The sequence below is a fragment of the Muscardinus avellanarius genome (genome assembly GCF_963383645.1).
Source record: "Muscardinus avellanarius genome assembly, chromosome: 14".
NCBI classification, from domain to species: domain Eukaryota; kingdom Metazoa; phylum Chordata; class Mammalia; order Rodentia; family Gliridae; genus Muscardinus; species Muscardinus avellanarius.
Genome location: NC_137800.1, coordinates 8,014,438 through 8,039,963, shown reverse-complemented (window position 1 = coordinate 8,039,963; position 25,526 = coordinate 8,014,438). Strand labels below are relative to the sequence as shown.

The 25,526-nt window shown below is 46.1% G+C and overlaps 1 protein-coding gene across 3 annotated transcripts in view; it reads right to left on the bottom strand.

The window, feature by feature from the left end:
* INTS9 (integrator complex subunit 9) overlaps window positions 1-23,566 on the bottom strand; it is a gene marked incomplete at both ends in the record, with an annotated part of 62,773 nt that extends 39,207 nt beyond the window's left edge. The window contains 5 exons of one of the 3 annotated variants that reach the window (XM_080710441.1): window positions 5,016-5,102; window positions 8,026-8,165; window positions 12,570-12,632; window positions 16,045-16,105; window positions 23,445-23,566. In XM_080710441.1, the coding sequence (XP_080566567.1) occupies window positions 5,016-5,102; window positions 8,026-8,165; window positions 12,570-12,632; window positions 16,045-16,105; window positions 23,445-23,509 (416 nt within the window). The remainder of the gene's footprint in view (window positions 1-5,015; window positions 5,103-8,025; window positions 8,166-12,569; window positions 12,633-16,044; window positions 16,106-23,444) is intronic. The other 2 variants (XM_080710440.1, XM_080710442.1) reach the window with 2 other exon arrangements.
* Between the last annotated feature and the right edge of the window lie 1,960 nt (window positions 23,567-25,526).

The following is a 25,526-nucleotide window of genomic DNA, read 5'->3' as shown; positions in this document are numbered from 1 at the left end:
GGGAACGTGGTGTCTGAAGGTCAATCAGGCTGCCAGGCAGGAGGCGCGTGAGCCCAAGGACTCCGGCCTTCCTGAGCACCTGCGCCCTGCGCTGCTTCAAGACTTCACACAGTGCTCGCCTGTGCTCACCAGAACCCCCAGGACCTATGTGGTCACATCTACAAGGGAAGAGTCCACAAGAAGGAAAGTGATGTAGCTACTAGGAAACGCCTGAAATCTAAACATTGGTCTGTGTGACTCCAAGCCCATACTTGTAATTTTCTTCTAATTATAGTTTACCATGATAAATCCTCCATAAATAGCCAACAAGGGTCAGAGCAGGGGAACAACGACTTTCGTGTGCATAATGTGCCGTTTTTAAAGTTAAACACTTGTTTCCTCAGTGCTTATGAGAGCATTATGATAACATCTTGTAATAATTTGTCTTGAGTTCTTACCGTAGATTTCTAATTTATACAAATGCCAGCTTGGAGCTGGGTATGGAGGCACGTACCTGTGGCCCCAGTACTTGGGAGGCTGAGACAGGAGGATCACAGGTCTGCGGCCGGCCTCAGCCATTTAGCTTGGCCTTTTGGAACTTAGTGAAATAATGTTTTTTAAAAAAAAGGTGGGGGTGTAGCTTGGAGGTAGACTGCTCCTGGGTTAAATCCCCAGTACACCCCCCCCACACAAAAAAAATGCTAGCTTTATATAAAAATAGTAGAGGCTGGGTTAGTTTCTTAAGTGGAAATTTTGCTTTAAAATTTTCACTAAAATAACCTAAACTCTGAAAAGTAAGAGACTCGAAATTACATTGCAGGGGATTTTTTTCTTCCCTTCAAAATCCATCTCTTTTTCAGACTAGTAAAGCACAGTGTCAAAACTAGGAAGAAGGATGGCCGTCTCCTTCGAAATAAATCTCAAGGAGTGGTATCAACGGAGGCAGGAAGTCGCACCACTGTCAAAAGCAAGAGTAATAGTTTTTTTTGGCATATATATATCATAATAAATCAAATGCTAATTCAAACCAACTTCGAATGATTTAAGGGGATTTGTCAGATTCTTCTGACCAGAGAGTTTGAACATTTTTAATTTACTGGGTTTTTTTCAGTTGATGGTCTTATTAGCAACTGATGCTATTAAGGTGCATTGATTCTAAGCACTTGACCAAGATTTGCTTTTGGAGTACATGTGAAGGTTTAAGTCGAGGTAAAAACTGAGGGCTTAAGTCTCAAATCTAGTTAACAGAGGATTTGCTTGGATCATACAGGACTTTAACATATGAGCCAAAAATTTAAAAAGATTTAAAAAAATCACAAGTAAGACAGTCAGATTTTGAGCTGCTCTTTCCCAACCACTGGCTCATGTTTCCAAATGGCTAAGGCTGCGTTCTGCTTCCCTCTGAGTGGTGTGGCCACCCGTCCAGTCTGTTCTGGCCATCCTCACAGGCCTGCAGACACGTGATCTCTGACCTGTACTTCATAGGAACTGGGCAGGGAAAATGCAGGGATTAAGGGGAAAAGAAAAGACACACGTGTGTACACCCCCCACACACACCCTAAATAACCTGCAAGAAACTTCAGTGAACTAAAAACACAACAGTTTCTCAATGCTGCAGGCCACAGTTCTTTGAGACGCTAGATATCTACTGGCCTGTGACAGAGAGAAACCTTAAGGTGATATGACTCTCAACAAAAATGTCGCCCAAAGAACAGCTCTTTTTGGTGCATATTTTAAAAGAACCTTTTTTTTTTTTCCCTGATACAACTAAAGAGTAAATAGCTGCTCAAATTCCTGTACCAACTCTAATACTCAGGCTGAGTTTTTCCAGGAATAAAAGGACACGGCATTCTTGGTACCAGTAAGGCCTTAGCATATTCTTTCTGATAACGAGACTCTACCCTTTCGCTCCCTAAGTCTCATTTCATGCTCAAAAACCAAAACATAATATTTGACTGGGGTCAAAATGAAAGATGGTGCCGGGCGTGGTGGCGCACGCTTGTAATCCCCGCGCTTGGGAGGCAGAGACAGGAGGATCGCGCAGGTTCGAAGCTAGCCACGCGCACTGGCTTAGGAGACCCTGTTTCCAAATAAAAATGTAAAAATAGGTCTGGGAGTGTAGCCCGGAGATAGAAGGGCTTCCAGGAACCCCAGTACCACCAAAAAAAAAAAAAAAAAAAAAAAAAAAAAAAAAAAAAGAAAGATGGTTCATGCCTGGCTGTGGTGGTGCATGCCTGTAATCCCAGAACTTGAAAGGCGGAGACAGGAGGACTTCAGGTTTGAGGATAGCCTCAGCAACTTAGCAAGACTCTGTTGCAAAGTAAAAAATAAAAAGGGTGAGGGGTATAACCCAGAGGTAAAATGCCCCTGAGTTTAATCCCCAGTACCAAAAAGAAAACAAAACAAACAAAACGTAAAAAAAAAAAAAAAAAAAGAAATGAAGGAAGGAAGGAAGGATGAGTGGACAGGCGGAAGATGAGTAGGTAGGGGGTCAGTCGGTCTTTTCCAGGGCGCCCGTTATTCTTCTTGCTTCTCCATGTTAGCTTTCAGGTTGAGTTTTGCCAACCAGGCGGCAAGATAGAAAATTCAAGGTCTTATTAACTAGTGTCTTCTTCTTTTGAAGGAGATCTCTTAAGCGTCTTACGAGATAACTTTCTGGCCACTGCCGAACCCTCTCTCCTTCAAGTTTCATTCACACTCTCCCTAATACAGGATGGCAGGCTTGTGTGAGCAGTTATTGTTTTCTATTTTACAAAGACTGGGAAGCAAAGGGGAACTGCCAAGGGCTTTGCTCAAGGTCACAGAAGAAGAGGCGGCCAAGGACTTGGGCTTCTAAGACCTGGCCCAGGGCTTGGGAAGTCAGGAAATACTGACCTCTGAACACCATTTCTGGTGTGCCAAAACTATTTGCAGCAGAATACTATAAAGGGGATAAATTTAAAAGGAGGAAGTCGAGGAAGCCAAAGCACACATATCCTATGGGGGGAAAATAAAGTTTCAAGTTTTCTTTTTGTATGTATATGTGGTACTAGGGATGAACCCTGAACCATACCTCCAGCCCTTTCTAAAATTTTTTAAATTTTGAGACAGGGTCCCACTAAGTTATTGCTGGCCTCAAACCTGCAATACTCCTGTCACAGCCTCCCAAAGACTGAGATGACAGGCGTGCACTACCACACCTGGCCAAGCCCTCAGGTTCCTAAGGAGAGAGACGCAGGGAAATGGGATCCTATGCACGTACAAGGGAAGGAAAAGAGGTGGTGGCATGGCACAGGCTGACAGGGAGGAGCTGAGAGTGAGGCTGTGAGGGGAGAGGGTGCCAGGTCCTGGAGGCCACACACACACACACACACACACACACACACACACACACACACACGACTGACCTGGGCACACACCCAGACACACACACACACGACTGACCTGGGCACACACCCAGACACACACACACACGACTGACCTGGGTGCACACCCAGACACACCCAGACACACACACGCCCAGACACAGACACAGACACAGACACAGACACACACACACACACGACTGACCTGGGTGCACACCCAGACACACACACACACACACACACACACACACACACACACACACACGACTGACCTGGGTGCACACCCAGAGGGCATTTCCTAAGGTGGAGTCACTCACACACCACGTTCCCACACAAGGACACATACAGCAGAGCCGTAAGACATGGGAGCAAACATGCACGAACGCACACCCCTCCATCCACACGAGAAGGGCCGGTGACACGCACAAGCCGGAGGCTGGGGCCAGACCGCGCGCGCACGGAGCGGCCAGCAGAGGCGCGGCGTGGACTCTGCAGCCAGACAGGCAACGCCTGCATCTGAATCGGATCCCGCAGTGACCTCGCCAAGGCCGCTGAACCTCTCTGTGCAGTTTCTCTGTAAATTGGTAGCAAAACCACTGCTCACGTCACAGAGCTGTTCAAGGATTACAGAAATAACAGAATAATGTCCGGCACACCTGGAGGGCTGTGTGAATTAAGTAACGTGTGTGCAAAGAAATGCACAGAGGAGACTCATGCTGTGGAACCTTCACAACAGAAAAATGAAGCTTATTTTTCTAGCTACAAACGCATATCCCTATAGAAAGAAGACTGGCAAGAACTAGGACGTTCTAAAGATGAAGAGATGGCTCCAATATTATTGATCTAGAGGGAAAGAGAAGCCAGTGGCCAGATGGCTGGAACATGCGGGCTGGGGCAGGAGGCAGGGGACCTGAGCACCGAGGACGTCGAAGGCCAGTTTAATCCAGGCTTTCAACCCAGAAGGCTGGGCCTGCTGTGGGGCGGAGGGACGGCAGCAGTGGCTAGGGTTGGAGAAGCCAGTGTGTCCTCTGTTGCCAGTGCAAGGAGGACAGCATGGAAGCGGCCTCAAGCTGCCCTGGCCTTCTGCGGTCTCTGCTTCCACGCCTCTCAATGTCTGGTTTCCAGCCCGGCACTGTGCTGGGACTGGGCTCCCTGCGTGTGTCAGCGACTCCCAACGTTCCCAGCCAAGGCCTCGTCTGCACTTTGCTTGGTCTTTCTGCAGTATCGCAGCATCTGAGTCGGCTGGCCGCCTGCGTTCCTGGAAACTCCCTTTGCCCGCTGGCCTCTGCTCAGCTCCACCCTGGCCTACCTAACGGCACTTGGAAGCCTCCTTTCTGCTTCTTCCCAGTTCTTTTCACTCCCACCCTCAGACACATTTCTTTTTGGTACTGGGACTGGCCCAGGAGCACTCTCTCTCCTAACTACGCTCCAACCCTCTACATATTTTTATTTGGAATCAAGACCCCCAGCAATTTAGAAAGCCCTATTTCAAAATGAAAAAATAAAATAAAATATAAAGGTTTGGGGTATAGCTTGGGGATAGAATGTCCCTGGGTTTAAACCCAGTAACAACAGCAGAAGTCATCCTTTCATATAACAGGGAGAATCTTTAACTCTAATTTGCTCAGTGTTCAAGCACGATGACTAAGAAGCAAATAAGAACCAGTCAATGAGAAGAGGGCCGTTCCTCACCGCTGTGTGTCTTTATTCTTCCACAAGGAGGCAGACTGAGCCTTTGGCACTCTTTCAATGAAACTCACCAGCTCTTCCATCAGAAGCCTGAGTTTAAATAAAAATTGTGAAAAAAATTTAGAAACTTACCTCAGTTTAACACCGAAGCCAAGAGCAATGAACTTGCCCACGGGCCCGGCCATGTCACTTTCTCTGTGTTGCAGATAAACGCAGGCATCATTTTACATCAAGTTATAAAAAAAATAACCTTATTGTTGAATTTTCTTGTTAAAGACTCTGAACTTAAATGATTCAATTCACCTTTAAAACAAGCCTGGTGTGTTTGTCTCTAAACACTGAAATATACAAGCTTATTTGTGTGTGTGTGTGTGTGTGTGTGTGTGTGTGTGTGTGTGTGTGTGGTACTGGGGTTCCTGGAAACCATTCTACCTCTGGGCTACACTCCTAGACCTATTTTATATTTTTTTAATTTGGAAACAGGGTCTCTTAAGCCAGTGGTGCTGGCTTCGAACCAGCGTGATCCTCCTGTCTCCGCCTCCCAAGCGCAGGGATTACAAGTGTGCGCCACCACGCCCAGCTATACAAGCTTATTTTAACTCATCTTAAGATTCCTGCTTTCTGTTATTGAAAGAAAAGTTAGAGACAGTGAAGTTCTGATCTTAGTGGCAACTGGGGTGAGGGAAAGATTACTTTTTAAAATGACAATATTAAATAGACATTTTAAGCTGGTAAAAGAAGTGGACGTGTGTTTTGGAAATTATTAAAATTCCACCGGGAGAATACTCTGAGGACTAATCCTAAAATTTTAACTAAAGAATCAGCAAAAGTAGAGATCTCTGAGATTACGAGAAGGACTGCCACAGAACTGCAGTTAAGGGAATCTAAGAACAGCTACCCTCTACTGAATCTGGTGCTCACACACCCTGGGGATTCATGGCAGAGGACTGTTAGAATCCTTGATGGCTGACGATGACCAAGATAGAATAGAATACATTGTCAAAAGCCGGGCGTGGTGGCGCACGCTTGTAATCCCAGCACTTGGGAGGCTGAGATAGGAGGATAGTACAGGTTCGGAGCCAGCCTCAGCTACTTAGTGAGACCCTGTTTCCAAATAAAATATAAAATAGGTCTGGGAGTATAGCCCAGAGGCAGAAAGCCCCTGGGTTCCACCCCCAGTGCTACAAAACAAAACAAACAAACAAAAAATTGTCAACAGGTTGAATCCCTGAACATAATTTGATACTGATGGATCAGATTGGCTTAACCTTCAGTATCAATATATAGGTAACTATAAGCTATAAACTAACATTCAAAAGCTGAACAGCTGTATCTCCATTCCATTTACTTACTTAACCCCCATGTTATCCCTAATAATTTATAATCTTAATCCATTTATTCCTTATTTATTTTTTTGGAGTTCTGGGGATTGAACCCAGGGGCATTCTACCACTGAGCTGTCCCCCCCACCCCCCCCCCCGTGTGTGTGTATGTAGGTGTGTGTGTGTGTGTGTGTGTGTGTGTGTGTGTGTGTGTGTGTTACTGTGGACTGAACCCAGGGGTGTTCTACCTGAGTTATACCACCATCCCCATTTTATTTTGAAACAGGGTCTCAATAAGGTGCCAAGTCTGGCCAAGAACCTGTGCTCCTCCTGTCTCAGCCTCCCACGCACTGGGATTACAGGCATGCGTCACCATGCCTAGCTCATTCTCAGCCCTTTATTTTTTTTAATGTTTTGAGACAGGGTCTTGCTAAGTTGCTGAGGATGACCTCCAACTTGCAATCCTCCTGCTCAGCCTCCGGAGCTGCTGTGATCACAGGCACGCCACACCGTGCCTGGGTCCTCCGTCGTCTATCTTAAAGGAGCAGTATTGTTCTAGAACCCTAAGCTCGAGGACGCAGGCTCGTTATCAGAGTGGCTCCCACTTTTCCTAAGAACAGTCTCAGGGATTCTGTCCTCACACTTTCACTTTTCGGATTAGAGCTGACCACTGTTACGTCCTTTCACTGACGCTGACCTTTGACTGAATGCTTTACTTTCCTGTGATGCTCCCCCAGAATCCTTATGGTTTCTTTGCATACTTCAGGTACTGTGGTTCACACAAGAGAACAGAGTCTGTTTCATTTCTAGTCATTCCAGTCTTTCTAGTCTAGTGCAGAAACCAGAATCCAACTTCAGATTCATTATCACCCTAGATCCTCTATCTGGGGCCCTGACAGTTTTTTTTTTTTTTTTTTTTTTTTTTTTTTTGTGGGTCTGGAGATGGAACCCAGGGGCATTCTACCTCTGAGATACACCCCCTGCCCTATTTTTTATTCTTTATTTTGAAACGGGGTCTCACTGAGTTGCAGAGGGCCTCACTAGGTAGCTGAGGCTGTGTGCGAACCGCGATCCTCTGGTCTCAGCCTCCCGAATGCTGGGATTACAAGTGTGCGCCACCACGCCCGGCTTTCCAGGGTAATTTTCTTCAGGTAATTTTTTTCCTCACTAAATGGCGCTATGATTACTTGTAGTAACCACCGACTGCAAAGGCCGGGCAGGGGCAGGGCGGGGGGGCAGGGCCGTCTTAGTGTAAAGGCACACTGCACTGTCACTCTGCCACCAGCAGGGGCAACTTGACCACTTAATTACTTATCTGTCCCTTGTTTGCTTCGAGCTGTCGCTACTTACAGTCCACAATAAACCATAGAAGGGGAATATTTTGAAAGCACAGTAATAAATGTCTTCACTTAAATCTGCGTGTTCCGTTCCTCTGAAGCTCTTTCCTTGCATCTTTGTGGCTCTTCCTAATCATCAGTTCTCTTAATTAGTATCGTCTGCAGAGGAGCTGGCTCTGCAAACTTTCAGTAAAAAAAAAAAAGACCAGCAGGACCGCTTGTAGCATCGATCTCCCGGCGACACGGGGAGCTGCCCACTCCTGCATACTTGGGGTGGGGTGCACAGAGGAACCAACGACCCCTCCCGGCATCGCACTGTATGACGTCACCGCTGGGAAGGGGCGCGGACCTCACCTGCCGATCTGGACAGTGGGCTCTGTGGCGTACACGGTGCCCGTGAACCCGGTGCGCTCGGTGATGTAGGGCAGCGCCATCATGCAGTGATAGTTAGAGATGAGAACCACATCGACCGTAGACAGGTCTATCAGCTCGGTCTGCAAAGAAAGGGAGGGACGATTGGTATCTATGCGGGACGCATAGATCAACATGATGTGACTGAAAAATGATGCTGTCAGGATGCAGAAATCGCTCTGTACTGGAAAATGATGAGGCTTTTCCCGCAACACTGTTTCCCCACCGCAGGATGCTCCCTCAAAGACACTGAGCAGCGTGCAGGACAGCGAGCGGGGGGCAGCAGCGGGCCACCAGCAGCCTGATTTCACTCCACTGAGTCCTCGTGGGCTACACAGCTGAGGCTAAGCGACAGCGGGGCACAGCTGCCACCGCCAGGCAAATGACACCAGGTCACTGGGGGCAGAAGGAGCTCCACGGGCCGCTGGCATGCAGCACACCCCTGCTTCAGAGTGCTGGGAACAGGAGACGGGACGCCGGGCCTGCTCTTCAGAAGGCAGTGGAGTTTCTGGGGTTCTGGGGCCTTAACCTGGGTAACTCTGCTACTCAGTTACATCCCCACTCATTTTATCATTTCTATTTTGAGAAAGCATCTCAATAATTTGCCAAGGCTGGCCTCGAACTTGTGACCCTCCTGCCTTAGCCTCCAGAGTGTCTACAGTCAGAGGCATGTGCCACCACACCCAGCTGGTTTTTGCTGAGGCAACTTTTTTTTTTAATATGAGTAAGTTTTTATTTATGTATTTTATGGTAGTGTTGTGAAAACAAAATGATATCAGTACACCAGAAAACACAAACATCAAAAGAAATTAGATTCTCATATTCTATCCTAATCTCAACCCCAAATCTGGCCTTTACTTCCATCTTAAGGTCATGTCAAACAAGAAAAGACAGGTTAGCGGGTGGGGTAAAATACTATCCAAGTCTGGTGAATTAAAAAGAACTCGCCGGGCACAGTGGCGCAGGCCTCTAACTCCAGTATTTGGGAGGCTGAGACAGGAGGATGAAGGCTAGAGCCCAACAACTTAGTGAGACCCTGTTTCAAGGGCTGGAGAGTCTATCTAGCTGGAGACAGAGCCCCTGGGTACAATCTAGTACTGGGGGGGGGGGGAAGACAACTGTTTTAGTAGTAAAAAATTTCCCCCCCACAAGCTCAAGTCCCACTGTTTGTTAAGACGCAGCTCTCCTCTTCTGCCTTCTGAGAGCCCTCCTGCTCCTCAGAACTCCCACGGGGCTGCATGTGGACCCTCCCGTGGCAGCACAATGCACACGGTGGCTCAAGTCCTGGCCCCCCAGCCCCCACCTGTCGGGGGAACATCTGACAGGGCACGGTGCGCCTGGGGCAGGGACAGCCTGTGGGAGCACTTCGGTGGGAATGAGACGCTGCGGCCCAGAGGGCGCCGAGCTCCCTTCGTGAGGAGAGGATCCTAAGCCATCTGGTGCACTAAGGCCAAACGCGGCCAAGTCAACGGGCCTGTCCTGGTGAGGACGGTGGGGGAACTAAGGTTTCCCCCAGAGAAGCAACAAAGGCACCATGACACAGCAGGTGGTAAGAGGCAGCGCACCCTTTTGGCTGTGGGTGTTTTCTGCTCGAATGACTTTACGTATAAAGTAAGTTAATTCGATGCAGCTGCAGAGGCGTCCTCAGCTGAGGACAGCTGAGCAGAGGTCCCGAGCACCTCGCCGCCAGGGCGACAGCACTGATGTGCGCGACCAGCCGATGACAACAGAGCCGAGTGTGCCGCCTTACTGCACGGCGCATGGCTCCTGGAAGGCGATGCCCAGACACGGGCCCCACGCGGCTCTGGTCCTGCCCTCCACCACCTCTCTACAGTCACTCAATGACAAATCAGAAAGTCAAGACAGAGCAGCAGCACGACAAATGCAGAGGAAAAGCGATGGCGACGGAAGCTGAACAGCAACCAGCTCCAGAGCATCGCGGCTCCGCGGACACAAAGACACTGGAGTCTTCTCTTCAGCGTATAAAAAGCGGCCCAGAGGCTAGAATTACGAGGAATTTGGTGGGGACAGTCGGAAAATATATATATTTAGTGTATGTGTGAGCGTGAGTGTATAAAGCGCATGCTTCCTTTTGGGTGGGTCAGGGGCCCTATCGGGAGAGAACTGAAGAGCGTTCTGCCTCTGAGCTACACCTCCTGCCCTATTTTATTTTTATTTGGAAATAGGGTCTTAATAATTGCTAAGGCTGGCTTTGAGTCCGAAATCCTCCTGTCTCAGCCTCCCACACACTGAGTTTAAAGGTGTGTTTGTGTGTCATGGTGCTTGGCTAAGATACATGCTTACATAAACATTTCTTTTTCTTTTCTTTTTTTTTTTTTGGTGGTACTGGGGGTGGAACCCAGAGGCTTTCTACCTCTAGGCTATACTCCCAGACCTTTTTTATATTTTATTTGGAAACAGGGTCTCACTGAGTTGCTAAGAGCCTCACTATGTAGCTGAGGCTGGCTTCGAACCCGTGTGATCCTCCTGTCTCAGCCTCCCAAGCACAGGGATTACAAGCGTGTGCCACCACGCCCGGCTAAAACATTTATTTTTCTAAGAAATACATTTAATGTCCAAAGTACACGTATGTACTTACTTTACGTACATATTTACTTACATTCTTGCACTCAGTGGAATCCAATAAAAATTGTCTTAACTTTAGAAGTGCTGTGTACACACATACAGGGTTCTACACCCATTGCGCTGGGCCAACAATCGTGATTTATTGGTTCTGGCCATACTGCACTCGACACATCACAGAGCACGGGGGAGACTTTGGGAGACACGGAGACATGGAAGGTAGCCGCACTAGACTAAACTTCAGGAGGGCTGCGCTGAGTCTGCCAGGCTCGCCCACAAGCCAGCGAAAGCCGAGCTGTCCTCAGCGCCTCTCTCCCACTTCTTCCACACTATTTTCTCCCAGTCCTACTCTGGCCTGGCTCCACCTTGTCATACAATCTTGCTGGGAAAATTATATGGCTTTAGAATCCTAAACACATCTATAATGCTTTAGCTCAGCAACGGTGAGCTGAGAAATGGTAACTGTCTAATTTAAAGGTTGAGTACTGAGCCGGGCATGGTGGCGCATGCTTGTAATCCCAGCATTCGGGAGGCTGAGACAGGAGGATCGTGGTTCACAGACAGCCTCAGGTACTTAGCAAGGTCCTTCGCAACTCAATGAGACCCGGTTTCAAAATAAAAAGACTAAAGAATAGGGCTTGGGGGTGTAGCTTGGAGGTACAATGCCCCTGGGTGCCATCTTCAGTACCATAAAACAAATAAACAAATAAATAAATAAAAGTTGAGTACTGCACGGAGAGGGTTAGAAAGTCCGCAGAGCACCAATTCCACATTTTGCAGCATCCACAAACTGAAGGTCTCAGCAGTCAGTAACATCTGTGGAGTGCTGAAACAAATGCAGCGCCTGGGACTGAGGACCTACAGGCGGATGGGAACCTGCGCCACTGACCACTGGGCGACAAAGGCAGACGGGAAGGACTCGGCAGCAAGGGGCTCAGGGCTGTTGATGACGGTCTACCTGCACCCTCATCCTCACCACCATCACTCAAACGTCGCCCTCAGCTGCACCTTCCCTGTCCCTCTGTTTTCCTCTCTTGCTAACACCAGAGGCACGTGCTCACACTTCAAGGAGAGAGAACCCACAAGGGCCCAACACAGTGTAGAAATGGAGAGAGTGAGAGGAAGAGTGTTAAAATAAGGGGAGCTACACTTAAAAGTGTCCTTTCTCTCTGGCCTGGAATTGAGTTTTCCTACAGGCACTGTAACCCATGGGCCCGTGGAAGAGGAGGCGACGTGGCTCACTGATTTCCTCGGGGACCCTCGAGAGGACACTGGCTTCCCTGCACTTCATCAGTGTAGGACTCCCAGCAAGCTGCTCTGAGTCCAGGTCTATCAGCTAAGATTGGCTGCCCTGAAAACTTACACCACTCTTGGTTTCCTTTGAAAGAATGAAACCGGTCCCAAACTCTAACTAAAGTCTCACTGTGATAATTACATGTGTCAGGCATCCATGACTCGATTCAGAATCTATAAATTTCAAGCAATAATCAATATATTTCAAGTTAGCAAGAATTTGTACAGATTACTGGCATCGGCTGAATAGTAGCAATCCTCAACTACTCACTATAAGCAAGACTAGGGAAATATGGCTAATCTAAGCACAAAGGCAATAGAATTACAAAAGAGAAAGCCTACAGCTATTTTCTACCCTTGCTCGAAATTATGCCCTAGAAGTATTAGTGGGGATTACAGAGAGATCTAAAAACAGGAAGAAGTTAGTGACTTAAGTGATTTACAGACAACATAAAAACTCCTAAATGATATTTTAGCTCCATAAAAATGTGCATAGAAAAAATTCATTTCAGTTTGAAAACAGGAAGCCAAGTCCCTTAAAATCACTTCTCTTCAGCTCAGAGATGACATGATCTACTTTGTTTCTACAGTAAGATTCGCTTTTATCTTACCTCTGGTAAACAGAATTCAGGCACGGAATCCACAAAGACATGACCTGAGCACTCCTTCAGCTCCTACGGGAGAAGAAAAGCAGGTAAGAGCCAGAGACCCCGCCCTGGTGCCAGGAGAGCAGCGCCACGCCGGCTCCCGGGGCTGTTTAGGCTAGCTCTCCCTCTTAGCTCAGGCAGGCCAAGTGTCTGAGAAAAAAAATAGTAATTGGTGGTCTACTGAATTCAAAACCAGGTAAGGAATACGCTGCTTCTACAACCCATGGCCCAGTGGTTTCTAAGAAACAGCAGTGAAGGTCATGCCGACACCACCAGTCATCTCAGAACACCGATTAGATCAGAGCCCCTGGGCCTTACCTGATCTTTGAGGGATCAGAAACTGGGAGTGAGGGCACGGAATCTGCATTCATGACCAGCACCTCCATGGTCCTACCATGGAGCCATATTAGGGGTCACAGCCCTGGACAAATTTCTTAGAGCCTCCTTCTCCATCTACCAAGCGTTGGGGAAAAAGGGGCTCAAAGTAGGGAGTAGGGGTTAAATACCCACCACCGGCACTGCGAACGCAACGTTTGTTCTTGTAGAACTCGTACTTTATTTGGGATTCTAAACTAAATGCATTTATTCAGAAGAAGCAGCATATGCATAGCTGGGCGTGGTGGCACACACCTACAATCCTAGTACCTGGGAGGCTGAAACAGGAGGATCCCAAGTTCGTGGCCAACCTTGGCAATTTAGCAAGACTCTATTTCAAAATATGATGTAAAAAGGGAGGGGGGTGTAGCTCAGAGGCAAAACACCCCTGGGTTCAACCCTCAGTACCACCAAAAAGCAAACAAAAACACATGTATAAAGAAAGAGCATATAGTATACGCCTACCCATGCCATGAGTTAGTTACCCTGTTAATATGCTGTCTTAGTTTGGACTCTGCCAAAGGCCAACCTTGAGAACAGGGCTGGAGAGCAAGTGGTGTGGGGGGGGGGCGCTGTCCTGCCAGGACCCCATCTAAACAGGAAGCCATACGCCAAGAGGGAGGTGACTGGAAATGGACACCGAGCCACATTCCACTCTGGGCGACTAGAACTTATGCCGGGGAAACTCTGAGAAACATACAAAACATACCCCTCAGGCTTCCACCCAGGGGCAAGAGGCCTGGGCTGGTCCTTTACCAGCTCCTGTATAACGTGCAGCTTTAGACGCGATTCCCTGGCAGCGCCGCTCAGATAATGGCAGCTGGAATCCCACCAGAGCACAATGAAATGCAAGGGCCACAGAGATACGGCCCAGCCGCCAGCGCACTCCGGCACGCCATGGCCGCGGGGCTCCTCCTTCAACAAGTGCACTGGACTTTTGTACCATCGAGGTTAAGGCCGCCTATGGCTTTACAAATAAAACCAGTAAGAATGTGGTCGACAGTAGCATTTGCTCTCTTCCATAAGGGGAAACAGAGCATTATAATTTTGTTCTGTTATGTTTTCATTAGACACTGAACATATATTCCACATATTCATATATGTGTATAGGATTTATACATGAGAATGATTTTACACTAAATCTTCATCTGAAAATGGAGCATCAACTGTCCTTTCGGGTTTTACAAGCCTCACAGCAGAGCCTTGATAGGACACTGCTCTCCCTTGGACACTGTTTCCTTTCCTTCTGTGACCACCAGAGAAGTCGATGACTACCACTTAACTAGTGAGAAGCTGAGCCCCAAAGAGTCTGAAAACAGTTCCTAATTACAATGTATCTGCCAGCTAAAAACAAATGAGCAATTCCGTTTAATGGGAGAAGATGCTCAACTCTCTCAAGATGAGGTTAAAAATGATTAGACAAACCTCGGGAAATTTCAAAGCTTTACTTGACCTTACATTGGCCACGTAATCTCCTTCCCCGCGACGCTGTCTCAGGGCGTGCCATATGATGAGTCTGCTCTGAGGCGCGCATCCCCGGCCCGCGGAGGCGTGTTTGCCATTCCAGACACTTCCAATGTCACTGTATTTTATTCACCACTCCCTTCTAATGAAATACTCTCACATCCACATGCAAGTCATTCCGCTCACAATGCACTGGTAATGGGATGCTTCTGAGCCTTTCTCCCGGAACAGTGATTGATAGCCAGCAGGGGACTTGGGCTGAAATCAGGTACACAGGTTCTGAATGCCGCATGATCTTACAGTCACTACGAGGGAAATCTGGTTTCAAATTATGTATCTGGCTTGAGGCTCGGGTGCAAAAACAGAAATTCATTCTGTTTTAAAAAAGCTCTTCTCTATTTTATAATATCTATTACAAGAAGAAAATGTCTAACTCAGACGAAGCATGTTAGGGATGTTTAAACTCACTCCGTTTTTCAACTGTGAGATGAGAGGAAGGCCAAGACACGACCCGGAGGAGAGTTTACAGCTTTTAACGTCCTTATACGTTTGATTTTTCTTTAATGAAAATATCATAGCTTTTTTTTGTTGTTGTTGTTTTGGTGGTACTGAGGATGGATCACTTCTACCTTTCTACCTCCGGGCTACACTCCCAGACCTATTTTGTATTTTATTTGGAAACAGGGTCTCCTAAGCCAGCGCGCGCGACTGGCTTCGAACCTGCGTGATCCTCCTGTCTCTGCCTCCCAAGCACAGGGATTACAAGCGTGCGCCACCACGCCCAGTAGAAAATATTATAATTTTAATAATTTTTGTTAGTTTGGTCTCATTTATTGAACTGACTGAACTCATTTCCCTCCCCCCCTTGCAGTACTAGGGATTAAACTCAAGGTGTTTTACCACTGAGCTACATCCTCAGCTCTTTTTATTTATTTTCATTCTGAAATAGGGTCTCACTGAATTACTCAGGCTGGCCTCTAGTTTGCAATCCCCCTGCCTCGGCTTCTTGAGTAGCTGGGATTATCGATAAGTGATACCATGCCCAGAATTGCAACTTTAATAAAAGTATCATCTTTGAAACCCTAACAGCTGGGCGTGGTGGCGCACGCTTGTAATCCCCGCGCTTGGGAGGCAGAGACAGGAGGATCACGCAGGTTCGAAGCCAGCCATGCTCGCTGTCTTAGGAGACCCTGTTTCCAAATAAAAATGTAAAGATAGGTCTGGGAGTGTAGCCCAGAGGTAGAAGGGCTTCCAGGAACCCCAGTACCACCAAAAAAAAAAAAAAAAAAAGAAACCCTAACAATTTTGGAAATAATAAGCTTTCCTTCTGTGGTGATAAAAGTATTTTGCAGTACAAGTACTCAGATTTTTACACATGCACAGATTTCATCTGAAGCTGAATACTGAGAGTCCCTAAAAAGGCACCTAAAAACGTTAAATACCAAGTCCTAAAGACCCCAGCATGGGTGGAGGAGTTTTTGGGAGAGAATACATGAAAAGTAAACAGAAGTTGGCGAGTCAATTGCTCCAGGGTGGCTCCAGGGGACACGGTGGCACTCACGTGTGGAGACAGGCTTCAACTGTCTGTCTCGGACATTACCTTGTCCAAGAAAGCATTCCCATCCTTCAGGGACCAGCCAGGAAGATTAGACAGCCTGGGACTGCAAAACAAAAATTAAGTTATCCTAAATAGGTTATTATGCTCAGTGATTTCATGGCAACTGTGCTATCTCCATAAAGTTAAAAACACTCTGAGAAACTGGCAGCAGTGCTGACCCCAAACAACAAAGACATGAGAAAGAACCTCGTTGTATGAAGCATAGGGTTATGTGACGGCACAACATTAGAAGGTCAAGTAAGCTAGCATAAAACTGGGAAATTAAAAAGACTGCTCTGCAGAATAGGAAAGAGAACAGACAAACGAGGTGATGGAGGACTTGAGTTTTCCAGTCCCTGGCTTGATGCTACCGTGTTTGTGCTGGAAAACAATCCCCAGCAGAGGGCAGACTGGGTGGCGGCACAGCGCAGGCGAGAAGGCAGCCTGGCTACTGATCCGCTTACGGATACCTGGATTCTAATCCGACCCAGCTCTAGACTCGGTGCAGACGAGCGGACTGGTCGCTCATCATCTATGGCCTGAGTTTCCAACTACGGAAAACGAAGATAGTTTTCCAAGGGTTATAAAGCGACACCATATCTAGGCGAATAGTTTCTAGAAGGTGACATTAGCTTCAAGTATATACATTAAAGCCTAAATTAAAGAATAATTCACAGCTGGGCATAGTGGCCCTCACTTGGAATCTCAATACTTGGGTGGCTGAGACAGGAGCATCCCAGGTTCAAAGCTAGTCTCAGTGAGTGAGTGAGGCACTACACAATTTAGCGAGGCCCTGTTTCCAAATAAAAAATAACTAGGACTGTGGGGGTGTAGCTTGGAGGTAGAATGTCTTTGGGATCCATCTCCAGCACCCCCCAAAAACCCAAAGAACAAAAATAATTTATTTCTAGGAATCTCAGGACTTTAACTGTCTACTACTAGTTGACCAGACGAATTAGACTAGAAACTGAAAGTGGCATAAATTCAAGAAAAAAAAATTAGTAAAATGAAAAAACTGAATGACCAAGTGTATAAAGAAAAAGCACAGAAGGAGTACAATGGATGGCAAAGAAAACTCAGCCCCAAATCCCAAGGTTAACGAAGTCAAAATTGAGGGCAAGGTGAGGGTGGGTGTGAGAGTCCAAGGACTCCACCAGCAGACAGCAGGATCTGCAAAGTCCTGCATGTCACTCCACACTAATCTGATCACATTCTGACTTCATAATCAAATAATACACAAGCTTGTGAATTTTCGTCAATATTCTAGGAAAGATTAAAAATCTGAATAAAGGCCAGGCATGGTGGTGCACACTTGTAATCCCCGCTACTCAGGAGGCTGCGGCAGGAGGGTCGCAAGTGCCAGGCTAGCCCGAGCAACTCAGACCTTGCCCCAAAATAAAAAACGAGGCTGGGCGTGGTGGCGTGCGCCTCCATCCCAGGACTTGGGAAGCGGAGGGGTGAGAGTCGCAGGCTAGAGCTAGCCTCGGCAGCTTAGTGAGGCCCTGTTCCAAAATGAAAAACCAAATAGGGCTAGAGGTGCAGCTCAGAGGTAGAAGAGCCCTGGGTTCAATCCCCAGCACCAAAATGCACAAACAAACAAACAAACAAACAAACAAACAAACAGCGTTGGGATGTAGCTCAGGGGTAGAGAACTTGTCTAGTATGTGGAAGGCCCTGGGTTCAATCTCTAGTATTGTACCTTTAAAAAAAGTTCTGAATAAAATATAGCACGTCAAATCTTTCAGGAAAAAGGGAACTTTTAGGAATAACTCAATTTTAACATTAATTGCAAACTTACAGAAAAATCTCAGGGATGTAAGTAACAACAATTCTCGTATACTCTTTACCTAGCTTCCTTGCTATTTATATTTTGCCTTTATTAATCCAAGAGTGACAATTTTGGATTTTACACTTGGGATGAAAAGAACTACTAGGAGAAACCAGATTTGACTGGTATAAATTATACATGGTAAATTAAAAAACACAGCGGTTTTAACTCATCTTTGCATCTACTATTTTACAACCATTTCTTGGAGAAAAATAATACCATTTAAATTTTTTTTTTTTTTGTCGAGAAAAAGACATGTATACAAGATCTGTTTTTCTAGTGATTACTTATTCTGCATAACAAGTAATTATTCCCATAAACAAATAAATAACCTAAGGCACTGTGATCTACTTGTTTATAAAAAAATTTTGAAAGGTTAAACATTATATACAACTTACTTATTTTTTGGTACTGGGGACTGAACCAAGGGCCATTCTACTCAGCAACATACCCAGGCTCCTGCTCATTTTATTCTGAAACAGGGTCTCACTAAATTGCTGAAATTGGCCTCTAACCTGTGATCCTTCTGCCTCAGCTTCCCAAATGCTGGCATTTCAGGAATGTGTCCAATCAAAATTTATTTTTTCTTAATACTTTTTAATTTTGCAATTTCCTAATCTGGAATATATTAAATTTATAATCAGAAAACAACAAAAGAGGCAAGGCTGTATTCATTCATTCAAATAATTTATAAAAATTTATTTCTGTGAGCAAAACCCTGGGATGACAGTAAAGAAACAATCTGTGTTTTAGGAGTTTGCAACCTAGTTTAGGGAGAATGTGCGTAGCAACTGGAATAGAACAGAGTAAGAGCTACGTCAAGGTAAGCAGAAGGTACAGGTGTCCCAAGAAAGGTACCTCTGATGGTCTGCAAGGAGGTAGTGGAGCAGGGAACAGGAGTTAGGAGGTGAAGCTACAGATCTTTCTACAAAAAGAAAACCGGGAAGGACGCCACTGTGGTCAGGATCGGGGGACCAAGGTGTTCACTCACTCAGGAATCTCAGCATCGGCGCGTGGCGGGTGCTGGAGAGGTGAAAGCAGCTGAGCTCATCACCCTCCGGGAAGGCAGCATGACAGCCAAGGGACAGAGGAGCGCAGCAGCTCTGGAGAGCGAGGGAGGAAGCGCGGAGTGATGCCAAGGACCGCCAGCCGCCAGGCGGGCGAGTCCGGGCTTCCCTAGACTCGGAAGACTGAGCTGAGGCGGGGATGGTGGCAGATAGGGGCAGCACGGTGAGGGGGCTGGGGAAAGAGACAGCCACAGGCCTCCCACCTTCCCGCCATCTCACCAGTCCTGGGCACAGCCAGCTCATGCAAAGGTCACTCAAATGGAGGTTTGGAAGAGTCCCACACACTCTCTCGCGGTTCCCACCCACCTGGGACCCCGCCCGCATGTTCTAGCAATATGGAAGCCGTCACCCCGGGTGATCTGAGAGGTGAGCACCTGCTGAAGCAGGCCGAGGGGAGTGCGATGGGAGAGAAGGGCCTTCCGGGCTGAGGAACAGCGTGCTCCTGAGGCAGGAGATACGGTTCTTCGGCATTCTGAAAGGAAACAGCCAAGCGCCGGCTCAAAAGCTCAAAGGGGCAAGCTGAAACCCAATGTAGAAGCGTCTGGTGACTATCCCGGGAAGGACGAAAACCACTAGGAAGTTATGCACCAAGGAGAGGCTGGACCTGTGTGTCTAGAGGGTGCTCAGGGGAAAGGAATCGCGTGCCTTCTGACAATACACGTTCTTAGTAGCATGGTGTTCCTACCAAAGAGAATAACCCTAACCCAATCACGAGGAACAGCAGACACGCTTGAATTAAAAGACACTATATAAAATACCCGGTCTGCACTCCCAAACATGTCAAGGTTATTAAAAACACCGAGGAATGCTTCCAGAATAAAGGAAACCAAAAACCGCGATAGTAAATGTGTGTGTGGTCTGGCTGGGATCCCGGGTCAGAAATGTGTCTTCTCACTGAATGTGGTGCCACACGCTTGTCATCCCAGCACTTGGGAGGCTGAGACAGGAGGATCAAAGGTTCAAGGCCAACCTCAGCTACTCAGTGAGGCCCTCCGCAACTTAGTGAGACCCTGTTTCAAAATAAAGAATAAGATAGGGCTGGGAGTATAACTCAGAGGTAGAACACCCCTGGGTTCAATCCCTAGTACCAAAAAAAGTGAGTTAAGTAAGTAAATAAGTAGATAAATTTGTCTTATTTGCTATAGATGGCTTTATAGCAAAATATAAATTGGTGAACGTGAGCTGGGCATGGTGGCACATGCCTGTAATCCCAGTATTTGGGAGGCCGAGACAGGAGGATCAAAGGTTTGAGGACAGCCCAAGCAAGTAGTGAGATTTTCATCAACCTGGTGAGACCCTGTATCAGAATAAAAATATAGGGCTTGGGATGAAGCTCAGAGGTAGAATGTTATTGGGTTCAATTACCAGTAAACAAATAAACACACACACACACACGGTAAAACTAAAAAAAAAAATAAGATTATACAGAGTAGATGCTGGTATAGTATACATGTAAATTTTGATTACCACGAGACACTGTTTCAAAACAAAAAATAAAAGACAAAAGAGAATCTGGGTGTGGTGTCGCACGCTGGAATCTCAGTCATGGGAGGCTAAGACAGGAAGATCGCAGGTTTGCATCTAGCCTCTGCTACTTAGGGAGGCCCTCAGCAACTTAGTGAGACCCTGTTTCAAAATAAAGAATAAGCTGGGCGAGGTGGGCACGCTTGTAATCCCTGAGCTTGGGAGGCGGAGACAGGAGGATCATGCAGGTTTGAAGCCAGCCTTGCTGGCTTAAGAGACCCTGTTTCCAAATAAAAAAATATAAAATAGGTCTGGGAGGTCTGGGAGTGTAGCCAGGTGGTAGAAGAGTTTCATCCCCAGCACCACCAAAATAAATAAATAAATAAATAAATAAATAAATAAATAAATAAATAAAGGGCTGGGGGTGGTACTCGGAGGTAGAATACCACTGGGTATTCAATTCCTGGTGCTGCAAAAATGAATGAATGAATGAATGAATGAATGAATAGGGTTGGGGGTGAACCCTGGAGGTAGAAAGGCCCTGGGTTCAATCCCCAATATGAAAAAGAAAAAACAACATATAGAAAAGACCAAGATAATGAGAAGAGACAATAGTTAAAAAGTAATTTAATAATATTTTAATTGTTTAATAACTTATGGAAGATATTTCAGTGATTTTACTAATTTAGTTATAATAGTTCAGTGACTCTGAGATGGCGAGATGATTTTGATCCGTTCATACAGCGAATGTCTGCTGAGCAGCTACTACATGCCAACAGCTGTTCTAGGCTCTGGGTGGAAGAGAACAAAGCAAATCCCTGCCCTTAGGAGTCTCTGGTGAGAAGGCATAAGGTACACGCGATGTCATGATGAGTGCTCTGAAGAGGGAAGCAGGCCGAGGGGAGGGAGGGACGGGGCCACTGTGGGCAAGTGCGTCTCCAGCGTTTCTGGCCTCAGCAAGAGGTAGTTTTCATAAGAAACGATGTGAATTGCCAAGCCCTGAGTAAAGAAGGGCGACAGAAGAGAGGGTGGGAGTGGGGTCCACTGCTGAGTTGGGCTGAGAAGAGAAGAATTCGGTAAAGGCCAGGGGGAAACACGCCTGGGCCGATCTGACCATCGGGTTTTGATCGCCTGGGAAATGCATGGCCCCACAGAGCAGGATGGTTCTCTTTGCAAACATGCATAGTATTTTGTAGTTCATTTTTAAAGGTAATTATCAGCTGGGCGTGGTGGTTGGGAGGCTGAGACAGGAAGGCAGGTTCAAGGACAGCCTCAGGACCTAACAAGATCCAGTTTCTAAACAAAAATAAAAAGGGTTGGGGATGTAGCTTGGAGGCAGAATGTCCCTTGATTCAATCTCCACTAAAACACACACACACACACACACACACACACATCACAAGTATATAGTTATTTTCTTATCAAAAATGTAGTTAATCCTTCAACTGTGCAATGATTTTTTTCCCCTCTGATATAGTGTAAGTTCTATGAGGACAAGAAAGAAGTCTTGATAATGTCAGTATCCTTGGTGCAGGACAGGGCACAGGCGAGTCTGGGGATGGAACCCAGGGGCATTTGACCTCCGAGTTACTCTCCCAACCCTATTTTTTATTCTTTTCAGTTTAAAACAGGGTCTCACTGAGTTGCAGAGGGCCTCACTAAGTAGCTGAGGCTGTCTGGGAACCATGATCCTCCAGTCTCTGCCTCCCAAATGCTGGGATCACAAGCGTGCACCACCATGCCAGGCGACAGGGCACATTCTTTTTTTTTTTTTTTGGTGGTACTGGGGTTCCTGGAAGCCCTTCTACCTCCGGGCTACGCTCCCAGACCTATTTTATATTTTTCTGAAACAGGGTCTCTTACGCCAGCGCGGCTGGCTTCGAACCTGCGTGATCCTCCTGTCTCCGCCTCCTAAGCGCGGGGATTACAAGCATGCGCCACCACGCCCGGCGACAGGGCACATTCTTAACAAACACAAATGAATGGATAATTTGTTCTTTATACAGAAACAGACAACAGTATTAGTCTATGAAATAACCTGTCAGTCATGTATATATTCCTGTACCTCCTCCAATCCCTATTCTGGCTAATATCTGTGGATGGTAAAAAGTATTTCTAAGTGCTGGGTGCAATTATAACTGAATCCCATCAGCCCTGTATAAAATCTTATCTGCATTATCTCTGACCTCATCCCATACCACCTTATTGAATCCTTTATCTCAGAGAAGTCAATGGTTGATTACAATTTTTCTAGCTAGTTCATGGGGTTATCATTGTGAATAATTGTTGCACTCAAGGACGTCTTCAGGAATGCCTGAGATAAATTAATGGTTCACTCATCAGCTTGCTATGCTTTTAAGCTCTTCAAATCTGCTTCAGATAGCTTTCCCATCTCTTCTCTAGTATGTGGCATCATTTTTCTGCTCCTGTGAGGATACTTGATTCTAAAAGTTAGCCATGTTCCTTATAAACCGCCACTCTAAGTAGTAGCAAGCTGGGAAACCAATTTCCTGAAAGAGAATCTTAGTTAAGTGTAAACAGCGATGACTGTAGGTCCAAGGCAATCTACCTGTCTTGACATAAGGACTCAGGGTCTACACGCAGCTGGATGAGGGCCCAAGTGGATGAATGTGAAGATACTGCCCAGATGCCCACTGAAAAGAAATGCCAGAGTCTGTGCTGTCAAGTGCCCACCAAGGCAGTTAAATGACCCAAACTCAATTCTTGGGCTCATCAGTTGGCCATTATTAGCTCTTATATAAGTTAGCAAGACAGAGGAAATATACATGACCTCAGGTGCACTGAGCAGTTGCAGGAACATTTTACAGGAGGCCAGAAGAAGTTGTAATAAAGAACCCATCAATAAATCAATAGGGCACTTTCCACCAACACAGCCAAAGGAAATTCTTTTGATACAGAACATTTTGAAGGGGACAGAGCAAACATATGGGTCAACAAGCAAGGGACTAGTACTCTTCCTACGAACAGGCACCACTTTTCAGCTAACTGAACCTCATTTTGTCTTAGGATATATCAACACCTACCTTTGAACAAGTGGCAAGGGAAGGAAATTAAGGGTGGAAGTCATGTCCAGTCCACAGTCCAACATAATGGTGGTTGATTTGAATTTGAGCACATTGCATGGTAAGGTGGGGTGGCCTGACAGGCAATACTGGAAAAAAAAATCACTTTAATCAATAATCAATTACAGAAAAAGTCCAAGAAGTAAACTAAGTAAAATTGATAATTTTTTCTCATAAGAACAACAGAAATTCATTATGCACATACAAATATGTAACAACAAATCCCACCACTAAGTATAATCATAATACACTAATAAAAGAACAGCATAAGTTCTAATTTCATATGCAACCTCCTTCCTCTATTGCTTGGGCACTACTGTGAAACACTCAAAAGTCTCAGATCATACCTGATTCTTGGTAAGAGCAAATCAGCTCAGGGAAGCGGCTTTGGAGGAGAACAAGTGTTCAAAACAGAGGCGTTTCAAGGTTATGGCTATCAATTCCGCTTTCAGGACATATTTCCCATCTGCATGTAGATACTGCATAAAGTGGACGTCAACACCACTCTAAGCTGAATTTTCAAATCGTGTTCCTAGGTTTGGTTTTCCCCTCCTGTAATTAAGTCAAGTGGCTTTCCTTACAGAGGAAATGGCTGAAAAGGTAACTAATAAGCACCAGTAAAAGCTGATGGCTATAAAGGACAGGTGAGTCTCCTGATGTGCCCACGCTAAGCATGAGGCTGGGACACTGATGCCAGCCAGCGGGCGTCTCCTATCTGGGGAGGACAAAGCATCATGTCAGACTTGCTCCAAACACAGCAAATATTCAAAGGGTGCTCCCGAGTGAAAAGGCGCAGGCCACAAGGGGGAGGAAGAGGGGGCGTTGAGGCAAGACAGAAAGGACCTGAAGCATTTCTCATTCTCCCTCAATGAAGTGGGGATGGAGATACGCACCAGGGCGATGCCGTCACCTGTGATAAGCCTACTGCTGACCTGGAGGGGGAAGGAAAAGGGGGCGAAGACCTTTCTGCCACCGTGAAGTCATTCCACAGAAGTTCCCTTGAGTGGCAAAGCCAGACAGTGAGTGGAGATCAGCGCTCTCAACCCCTCGGCAGCCCGCATCCTGACCTAAGCGTCAGGACAGCACAAGCCAGAGTGACGCTGCTCAGCGCCGCGCCCTGCACAGGCTCCAGGTGTCTGTTGCCCTGGTGGTTCTGTCTGTGCGTGGCATGAACAGTCTACTCCCCAGAGGACATTACAGGAACTGATGATTCTTGTAAACTGTATGCTCTAAAAACGAGAAGGCCAAGAATGGAGAAATTGTAGGTGTTTTCCTCATTCCAAGTTTAGGTAGGATGATTATATTTTTTCCAGACCAAAATCTGAAACTCATGGTCTGAAAAGGTATAATGATATTTATGTTGAAAACAATACAAATCATTTCAAATTTGCAATTGTCTGCTAAAGTTCAGGATGCACGATAGTTAGTTTGTATCCCTATTATATCTGTTACAGATGGAAACTACCTCAAAACAAGGAGAAAGCATCACGTTAGACTTGCTCCAGACATAGCGTATATTCCAGGAAGAGCTTTCCTATTCTTCTCATTTCTTTCTTTTTTTTTTTTTTTTTTTTGCGGGTCTGGGGATGGAACCCAGAGGCATTCGACCTCTGAGCTACACCCCCTGCCCATTTTTTATTCTTTATTTTGAAACTGGGTCTCAAAATACTAAGTAGCTGAGGCTGTCCGTGAACCGCGATCCTCTGGTCTCAGCCTCCTGAATGCTGGGATTACAAGCGTGCGCCACCATGCCCGGCTTCTCATTCCAAAAGAAGAAAAAAAAAAACAAAAAAAAAAAACAACTCAGAAAAGCCTGGAAGGAAATAAGACAAAATGTATATAATGGTTGTTTCTGGGTGAAAGATTATTTTCTTCTGTCTTCAATTTCCAAACATTCAGCTGTGAGTTTTGCATTTTCATAACCAGGAAAAACCAAAACTGATTAAAACCTAAGTGAAAAATTTAGCCAGCCACACAGAATAAAATCTTTTTTATCTTCACCATTAACTCTAAATTATGGATAATAAAGTATATCAGCAGAGA